The sequence below is a fragment of the Vitis riparia genome, chromosome 12 (genome assembly GCF_004353265.1).
Source record: "Vitis riparia cultivar Riparia Gloire de Montpellier isolate 1030 chromosome 12, EGFV_Vit.rip_1.0, whole genome shotgun sequence".
Taxonomy (NCBI): Eukaryota; Viridiplantae; Streptophyta; class Magnoliopsida; order Vitales; family Vitaceae; genus Vitis; species Vitis riparia.
Window position 1 is genome coordinate 9,151,170 of NC_048442.1, and position 10,598 is coordinate 9,161,767.

Sequence of the window (10,598 nt, forward strand, 5' to 3'; positions counted from 1 at the left end):
GCCCAAAGTGCCCTTGGATTTATGATTTCTAATTGTCATTGTGAAGACGAATCCCACATCGACAACGGGAACAAATATAGCTATATCGGAATATTAAAAAATACTCTACCAGTCAATCAGACCGTCCAATAGTCAATTGACATATCGTGAAAATGCACTGTCCCTCTTCTAAGATTAAAGAGAACTACAGGCTTAGTAATCAAAAGCACTGGGACGCATCGGGTGAGGTGTGGAATGTCACATGGAACCAGCTCCTATAATTCCACACCAAAGTAGGCACAATGCAGATGAGAAATCAATCTCATGGCATGACTCTATTTCAGTAGGGAAACAAACCAGAATGAGACATTTGAAGGAAGAAAATATAACAAGGGATCTGACTGCAAATTTTGACTTGTGTTTAATTATTTCATCAGTCATCTTCAAGAAGTTGATGATGTGATACATGGATAAAAAAAAAAAATATATGTATTAACTACTGTAAGATTTATTCTAACAGAAGATACAGTGAGTTACTCAGATCTTTGTGTGTGTGCAATCTAGAAGAGCCAGTTTGAATGGTCTTTCACTCCCCATCCTTCCAACCATGTCTGATGCATATGCCGCCAAGTGAAACCATCTGAAGCATCGCCCCCCTGAAATCCAGGAATCCATTATTTCAGAAATGTTCAAGAGCTAATGGGATGCTATTGACTTACAGTCTACCTTGGAACTCAATACAACTGTGGTTATGCAACAGTGCCGCTCATCTCCTGCAAGAGCTCTACAGTTGTTAGGAGCAGCAGAAAACCACAAGAGAACAAGAGAGGAAGTAAAACCTATCCTTCCCTAGTAACTAGAAAAATGGTATTGAGAATTTCCCACTATTTATGCAGAAATTACATCACACAAACCTTTTTCATTATTAGAATGTAAGAAAGAGCAGCAGCATTTGTTTCAATGAAAGAAGAGGAAAATGAGAACGTTGAAAGAGTTGGATGACAACTGTATCATCATGATTTTGGTGCCAGCATGCCCAATTATTGGAAATTTGCTCAACAGATATGGATGAAATAAACTCAACCAGCTGTTTTAAGTTCCCTTTAGCAATCTAATCCTTCTTCAAATCATCATACTGATGAATAATGAATCGTGAGTATTAGTTTCCCAATGCAATTTTTTGGAACTAAAGCAGAAAATGTAGCAGAAAAAAAAAAATGACAATCGGGTAAGAAATTATAATTTTGAAGAACACTTGTATATGCAATAAATTATCCACCTCATTTACAATGTTGCTTTTTTCTTCTCCTTAAAGGTGGACAAATTCAAATGAGAATTTTAAAATGCAATTATGAGTTTTTCTTTCAAAATTGAAGTACTGCTTTCTCTTCAATGGGTACACAACTGTATTAGGTTTATTCTAGACAGTGTAAAAGAAAGAAAAAAGGAAATAAGTTTCACAGTGTATGTTCCACATATTCCCTAATAAATTAAATTTTCAGAGAATCTCAGGAATAGAGAACCTTTCACTCTCTCTGCCTATTAACTACAGTAGAAAAAGCATGGGCTCAAAACATAAGTGATATTCAGGTATATAAAATACATAATTTATTGAAAGCAAAAGAATATACCAAGGCATCAACTAAATTTACAAGATGTGGTGCAATGAAAAATCAGAAAAAGGGAAAGGAGGAAAAGGCAAGATAGGAAGAAGTAAGGCAACAAGCAAAGTCAAAGATTATCTTGTTGTGTAGGCCTTACCGGATAATTCCCACTTGTCAAATTTCACTATCCATGTGTCTGAACTCATCTGCACTGGTGAAACCCGATCCACCCACACCTGAAATTTTCTTCCTTGTTTGTCACCATAGCAGCTTCTCATTGCATTTATACAGTCATGAAGAGATCGTTCAACACCAGATGGATGGACAAAAACACCAGCTGGATGCTGAAAATAAAATAATAGCAGTAAAGTTTGATGATTAGTCGCGATGTACAAGATTAACAGTTTGAAATGACAAAGAAGTGAACAGGACTCCTGTAGCCAAGCCCTAATAATACATATGCAAATGCGCATGTGGTCTCTCTCCAATGAGAATAGTTGTCAAACTCAAGGCCAATGAAGAATGGACATACACAAAGCATTTGGAAGCCAATGTGTGTCCTGAGTAAATTGCAACCATTTGTTTTGGGAACCAAGGAATCCAACACTAATTACTGAAAAAAAGTGGCTCTTAGAAAAAATGATGAATGCACATAAAAGTACATATACAGATGTGAGCAAGTTTGATTCAATTAGTAACTCATAACCGGTTTCTACTTGATTATTTCAAGACAATTTAAAATTTTAACCTAATGATATATTAGTAGTACCCAGCTTTACAATTCAACTTTGGTTAATCATACAATATGGCAAATAATATGACAAATTCACAATCTAACTCATCTACTTAGCCCATCAGACATAAGCTGCATTAAGAAAGGGATGAGAACCAAAATCTGACAAAGTCACAAAAACACACCCAGTCAAAATCATAAGCATCCATCTTTATAAGTCCAATAATTGGATTCAAGACGCAAACTATATAATCAAATAACATGGTAGAAAATAGGAACTTCATAAAGTTAGACAATTTGGGTATCAAATTTTAATAATCCTCCTAAATACCAAACACAAAAGGAGAAACATTTAGGTGTTTTTTGTTTTTTCACTTAAATCTAAATAGAATTTAATTTAACTTAATTATAAATACAACTTAATAGTATTAAGTATTAAGTTCTTTTTTTTTTATTATTTTATTTATGTTAAGTACTAAGTATTAATAGGGTGAGGGTCATGTCGGTATTGTGTTTTAATTGTTTCAAAAAGTAATTTTTGGCATTCAACAAAAAGCTAAATATTTTGATTTTTTTATTCAGTCAAAAAGTTTAAAGAATAAGTAATAACCAAACAAAAAAAAAAGTTAAAAACAAACCATTCAAAGTCTGAAAGCAAATTGCATTCAACATTAAGTTAAAAAAAACAAACACCACCTTAGTTTTGTTTTGTTTTCCACCTTGAACTCTCTATTAGAAGAATTATACTCAAAATCAAGTAGATCTCATGTAAACTTTTGAGCATACAAAATCCAGCAATGTTGCACGGAAGTCCTGGATGCCAGAATCTTATGTATGCAGGGCATTAAAATCTCTCCTTTGGAAGAGTATTAGACATTGATCAGTACCAAATAAAAGTCACATGTTATATGTTCACAAAAACGATAAGCTGCTGAGAGAAGGGATAACGGAAACATACATAATCCACTTTCAGATTTTCCATACATGGATCTGTATCCTCAACTTCTGCACATCTCCATCGCTCATAGAACAGGTAAAATTTCACTATTTCATGACCAGGATTGACATTATCTGGCTTACACTCTGAGAAGTGGGGAACATCTCTTGGAGATGTATTTGGACCTAGGCTAAAATGACCAATGGCTTGTATAATTCCTGCTGCACACCTTTCAGTTGCATGGATTATGTTAGGATTATTTTTAGCATTTTCAGTGTACCACTGCAACAACTCTTCCTGGGCATTGCTAACCTACACATTAAACAATGTTAAAGGGAATAGAGAATAACAACCTCACAAATTCTTATCATGCATATAAAACTAAAGTACAATAAAGAACTGGGTGAACTACAAACCATGACACCATAAACTTCTGGAACACTGAAAAGTTCAGCATCATTTCCAGAATCCCCACAAACAAGAGTGTTATCAGGGACCTTTCCCTCAGTCTTTAACCTTTTTAGCAAATATGCAAGAGCTTGTCCTTTGCCAGCACCTTGGGGTAATACATCCAAAGCTCTTCCTCCACTATAAATTATTTTAAAATCCAACTGGACAATAACCAAGCGAAAGTTGAAAGTTAACAGTGGAAGAAAAAAGAAGCTTCAAAATTAAATCATAAAACTCTACCTTTATCCAAAATCTAGGCAACAATGAAAAATAGCTCACAAATTCTCATGCAACATAAATTAAGCCCAAAAGAGAAAAATCTTACCCCATTCTTTTCCAAACTTTCTGACAAAGCCTTTATCACTTCATCAGCCTTATCTTTCTCAATATAAAAGCTAACTTTGTGCGGCCGCTGCTCTGTTTCTGACTGCACTACCTCATAAATTTCCACCATAAGAAGAGTGCAAAAACACAAACCATTTTCTTAATTGATGTGACATTCTCAAATCCCTTCAGATATCTTGGTAACAGAGAATTTAAAAAATAAAAAAATAAATCCAAGCCCAATGTCTAATTAACCTTAGTTGACTCAAAGTTAATCATCAAGAAAACAAGTTCTAATATTTAAGAAACTACACCTGAGGATTCAGCTCTGGAAACTTCCTTGTCTCCTCTATGACCATGTTCCTATCCCAATTCTGATTTAGAAATTCAACCCAATCATTGTCTGGCACCATTGATTCACCATATGCTATCTCAGTTCCCACAGACAAAACTGTTATATCTGGGCTTAGCAAGGGTTTCTCTTTCCTCAACCCTTTGTAGCTTGCAGGTGACCTTCCAGTTGAGAAAACCAGAAGAGAATTATGGCGATAATTGGCTTCCCATAAGGCATTAAATCTAAGCAATGAGTGGTTTTCAGAATCATAATGATCAACCTGCAAGTAGAACATTTTGTCAAACTGCAGCATTCTTATCAAAAAATAAAAGGAAACCATTAGTGGAAAGCAAACAATCAAAAGGATGATACTAGATGACCATCTTTTACCACTTCATCTCACAGAAGACACTTCTTCACTACATCAGTGCCACCATGTCACCGTATGTAATACAGATATGGGTTAGCATGCTAATATGATAATTTTATCTTAGCCACCAACTTAAGTGATATAACAGGTGGCCAGCCTAATATTTATTACATTATAAAACCTACCATTGTAAGATCGAGATCTGAGACTACCATGAGACGTGGACAACTGTTGACACCAGCCATGATCATGCAACCAATTAATAATTTTGATAACTACAAAAATCAAGAAAAATGGTGAGCATAAAGATATGCTATATATACTGAAATAAGTATGCTTAAAGAGAAAAGAAAACATTGGAAGTCGAACACCAAATCATGTCTCAATGATTTGTGGGAGGGTGATGGTAATGGGCGGAATTCAGATTACATTTTAGTGGGTATTGATCACCTAATTCTTTCTTTCTCAATGACAACAAAAGAGACAATCTTTCTCTGCAAATAAGGATTTGGCTCCACCCAAGGATCAATTGTCCAATTCCTTAACCGTTGCACCTTATCTTAAAGAATCATATTGATCATGCAATGTAAATATTCCTTTCATCTACATTTACACTAGCTAACAAATCAATAAAATAATCAAATTGCGATGATTTTGAATACACGTAAGATAGTAAGTTGGATATATTAAATGATGAAACCTGATCCTTTAATCTTTACCAAAGAGAAAACCATTCTTTTTCTTTAAATTAACTGCCAGAGTAAGGTGCAAAAGTGTCAAGCTAAAACTCTAGATACCATATTAACCTCCCAATTCAACCAAAAAAGCTTAAGCCGTTTGGTAATGGCTCGCAATGTATACCAGGTTAACCCTGATCACTTCGTGACTCTAGGGATTGCTTCTCCAAACAGACAAGGTGATCCATATCACTGATTTGCGTTAACTTGTATGAGTGCCCACTTACTTTCAAGCAGAATAAAAAGGGAGGGGCAGTTCGAAACACAAATCATTTTTTGAGTGCAAAATACGGTTTCTAAGACGAGTAGGAACCCAAGAAATTAAAGCCATTACATGATTTCCTAAGCTTAAAAGCAAATCCCAAATTAAGATTGTAATTATACTACCATGGAGCATAATCCACAAAATATATATAGACACACTTACAGAGATCGACACATAAAAAGCCTGAATCGAGGCAAAGGAAGCTAGCCAAACTTCACCGCTGATTTGCACGGCTGCCAATAAAACCAAGGAGGAAAAAAAAATGAAAGAAGATGAATTTTCATTCAGTTGACTTCTATTTCTGAAAAAATTAAAATGACAAACTCAACTTCACCGAGCAAAATAGTTGTTCCAATATCAGTTTGGCATATGGGTTTTTGTTTTCTCAGTTCTGTTAAGCTCAGTTGTTTGTATTAATTTCAAACTTTCCTTTCTTTTCCGGTACTTTGAACGGACATTATAAACAAGATCAAAAAAGAAAAAAGAAAAGATTGAGAATAAAGGCAATGATGAACAATTTACCAGGTGCTTGGGTTGCAGAATCAGCTGTGGTTTCACGAGAAACATTTGAATTCCATCACAAAATGACTTGAAAAAACTGGAGAAAATAATCACCTTAGTCAATATTGGATTGGGAAATTAGGGTTTGGGCATATAGAGATAATTGGTGGATGCTTTCAATAGAACGAGTTGAAAAAGGGGAAGAATCGAATTCCATACCTCGGCGTTTTCTTTTGTGAACTTCAAGGGGTCAATTCTTAAAATCGTTTATTAAGCGGGAAGATGACAGGAATATGGGTGATTGAATATAATATGTAATATCCACATCAGGCCATGGAGACTGACTAGACCATATTTTATAAAAATAATTAAAAATTGGGCTATTAGATCAAAAGGGCATTGAAAACCAATTTAAGAAAACTAATCTTCAATCTATTTTTTGTCACATTTTGACCAAATGCCTTCATTTTTTTCTTATAGAAATAACCTTTTATTTTAAAATTCATATATAAATATTTGAAATAGTCGGGTATTTATATTAAAAATGAGTTACGCTTTAAAAAAAAACATGGAAGAGATTAAATTCATAAATGTGAACATTATTTTATTCTTTTTAATGGATTTATTCTTAAAATTTTTTCTTTTAAATGGTTTACAAAAATACAATAATTTTCATCACTTATAATGTTTTTACACTTATTATGTTCATTTTGTCTTCTAAAAAGATAAATTGGATTTATATATTGAAAATTTTTACCATGCTTATTTTTTGAAATATGGTTTTTTAAAAAGGGTTATTTGATTTAAAAGGGTTATTGGAAAACCAATTTTGGAAATCTAATCCTTCATCCTTTTTTTATCTCGATAAAAATGTTTTTATTGTTTTCTCTCGTACAAATAACATTTTCTTTTAAAGCATACTATAAATACTTGAAATAGTTAAGTACATTTATGTAAAAAATGAGTTACTTTTCAAATAAAAATATGGAAGCAGATAAATTCATAAATATGAAGTTCATCCCTTTTAACCAATTATTAATTTTTTTTAAAAAAAATATTTTTAAAATTATTGTACCCATCCAAAAAAACTCAAGAATCTCCCCAAGTTATTTAAAAATGGACACTGACTTTAGGTTAAAAGAATATATGATCCATTTTTAAATTTTTTTTCTTTGAAATTTTGTGAGAGTTGAGAAGAGGATAAGGGTTAATGTTTTCTTAGAGAGATAGAAAGCTCAAAAGGGTACATAAGAAGGTTGTCTTTTATCATACAAGCATATCAAACTATATAACCTAATCCCTCTTTTTGAAGCTACCAAAGTTAGAGGTGCAACTTGGATGGGTTGATCTGACCCAACCCAAACTCAAACTGATGTTTGGACGAACTTAGATAGTCATTTTCAATACTTAAGTTAAGTTTGAGTTAGGTTTTTTCAACTCAAACTCAATTTGGGTTGTGCTTGGGTTAAGGACTCGATTTAATATTTTTATAATATTTATAATTTATATTATATTATATAATAATATTCTTTTTTCTTCTTCTATTTTTAAGAAAAAAAATATCAAATTATATTATATTATATATTTTTCATTTCTTTTATAAAAATATATAAACTTATGTTTATTCTTTTGTTGCTATCTTGAAATTTGTCCTATTTACTATTTAAATTTTTATATAAATATAATAAGTTCTTTAAAAAAAAAAAATATTATAGATGGATTTTGCATTATAGAACCCAACCGACTTGAATTCAACTTGATAAACTTGAGTCTAACCCAATCAACCCAATTTAACTTTATTAAACCAAGTCTAACTTGAACAACTCAAACTCAATCCAAACTTAAAAAAATAAGGTTGAGTGACTTGGGTTGAGTACTTCAGGTTAGAATTTGAGTTGAGTTGAGTTTAGATTGATTATTTCTTAATTCGAGATGAAATCACATTAGTCATTAACCCAACTAACCCACCCAATTTACAATCCTAACCAAAGTGGGAATATGGAGGATACAAGCAGGATGGTGTGATGGACTGGCTAAGTGATCAATCGTTAAAACCCATATTTCCGTTGTTTTTGTATTACTTCTAATTCAAATATTCTCTAAAATCTTTGATATTATAAAATGATTAAGACACATCCACTTTCAAAATTCCTAAGCTTTGCCATTTGAAAAGTGTTTGCCAATGAGATTCAATCATAGATTTGTTAATATCATAATTAATTAAAAAAAAAATGTTGTGTATACAATATATATGCTTTTAACTTCTTGTTAACCAACAAAAGAGTCATGTCTATTAAATTTGAAAACAATTTTTGCAAATGTGAGTGTTGAACGGTTGTAAGGCTATTGGAATCTAGTTATATTATGCATGTGTGGATAGCTTTACAATGTGTTGCAACTATTCAAATGGGCATACACTATGCGAATGGAGAAGAATGGAGGACATAAAGAAATCAAACCCAAGCTTGGTAGAATAATTGATACAAAATTAGTAGTTATTAGAAAAAGTTTGATGAGAGTTGAATTAAGTTATATTTAGCAAATATTGAATTCATGCTCATGGTTATCTTAGGTTTATTAATTTTAATTTTGGGGATTGGTACTTATAAATACAATAACATTATCATGAATGTATCTTTATATAAAAATGTAAATTTAATGTGTATAAGTTAGTAAACCAATTAGTATTAGCATAGAAGATACTAGCGCTAATATATATTTATAAATATAATAAGTAAATAAATATAAAAGTTGAAATGAATGTGAAAAATGGTGATTTAAAAAAACAATAATCCACATGACATGGTAATTTAAAAATGGTGATTTACGCATTTGATTACTGGGAATCTCAGATTGCTCCATTCCTTAGCCTTAGACTTAGTAGGATGCATGAATCTACACTTTCAAAATACCTATAAAATTTGAGTTGTGAATGCTACTCTTCATAATATTATCCATAAAATCCACAAATACACCTAAAAAACGCATTAAGCCATGACAACTGAAAAGCAATGAGATAAAAAGAGACTTACCATTGACATATGTCAATGGTAGAAATCGGTATTGGATTTTTCTAGTTATACCCATCTATACATGTCTATTAAGGCTCCTATAATGGTAAAGTGAATTTCAATTGTGGAGCATACAAGTGATGAATATATTTTAGGAATGAGAAAGGGGTTAGGGTAATTAAAAAATGGAGTTCATGGTGAGGAAATGGTTTCTTACCATTGTTAAAAAAAAATAAAATATTGTTTATTATTTCTGCATGTTTAATTACTTTGTGTTGTTTCAGTCCAATTTGACTTAGTCTTTGGGAGTTTAGTTGTAACGACTTGCTTCCAACTGTGTAGATATTGTTCGCTCTAGGCCTAAAGGGGCTTTCATGGCTTTAAAATGCGTCTACTTAATTAAAAGGGACCTATATTTATATAAAGCTAGGAACTTTCTCCCATTCGATATGGGATATCACAAACACCCCCTATACAGACACAATGTCTTTGTTGTGTTCCATGGGATTGCAAGGTTAAACAAACAAACACCCCCTATAGGCTAAACAAATCCCTACATTGAGATTAGGGATCAACTTTGATACCATTTGTAACGACTCACACCCAATCGTGTAGATATTATCTACTTTGGGTTAAAAGGGCTCTCATGGCTTTAAAATATGTTTACATAGTTAAGAGGGATTCATAATTATATAGTAGCAGGAACTTTCTCCCCTATCAGATATGGGATATCACAAACATCCCCTATGCAAATACAACGTTTTCATTGTGTTTTACGAGATTATAGGGCCAAATAGACAAACACCTCCTATGAGGTTAAACAAATCCCCCACATCGAGGTCAAGGATCAACTCTAATAGCATTTGTAACGACCCATTCTCAACTGTTAGATATTGTTTGCTCTAGGCCCAAAGGGGCCCTTATGGATTTAAAATGTGTCTACTTAGTTAAGTGGGACCTATACTTATATAGTACTAGAAACTTCTTCCCATCTGATATGGGATATTGCATTAGTTACTGCATAACATGGTCTTGTTACCTAGACTTTAGGGAAAATTCTTTCATGTTAGTGCATCTTCTAGGAGGAGTCCTTGCATGTTAGTGCATATTTTAGGAAGAGTCTTTGCACAATGTGCATCTTTTAGGAAAAAATCCTTGCACGTTAGTGCATATTTTATGAAGAGTCTTTGCACATTAGTGCATCTTTTAGGAAGAGTCCTTGCATGTTAGTGCATTACTCTTGTTATGTATCTGCCTATATAAAGGCTTTAAAAGTTCTAAATAAATAAAGAACAAAATATTTTTTCTTTCAAGATCTATTTTATTTGAGTGATCAGTGGTATCGGAATGTAA

General features: G+C 32.6%; 1 protein-coding gene across 3 annotated transcripts; it reads right to left on the reverse strand.

Annotated features, from left to right (window-relative positions):
* Positions 1–355: 355 nt before the first annotated feature.
* LOC117927357 (sucrose-phosphatase 2-like) lies at positions 356–6,483 on the reverse strand. 3 transcript variants are annotated; one of them, XM_034846853.1, is made up of 11 exons: positions 6,349–6,482; positions 6,256–6,279; positions 5,896–5,966; positions 4,917–5,006; positions 4,342–4,641; positions 4,029–4,130; positions 3,670–3,864; positions 3,275–3,565; positions 1,741–1,927; positions 706–752; positions 356–635 (listed from the first exon to the last, which is right to left on the reverse strand). In XM_034846853.1, exons 4-11 carry the CDS (start codon positions 4,980–4,982, stop codon positions 540–542), a joined length of 1,284 nt encoding a protein of 427 aa, XP_034702744.1. In that variant the 5' UTR covers positions 4,983–5,006; positions 5,896–5,966; positions 6,256–6,279; positions 6,349–6,482; the 3' UTR covers positions 356–539. The 3 variants fall into 3 exon arrangements, with proteins under 3 accessions (XP_034702744.1, XP_034702745.1, XP_034702743.1); XM_034846854.1 differs by having other exon boundaries at positions 4,944–5,006; positions 6,256–6,483; XM_034846852.1 differs by having other exon boundaries at positions 6,256–6,482.
* Positions 6,484–10,598: the final 4,115 nt, after the last annotated feature.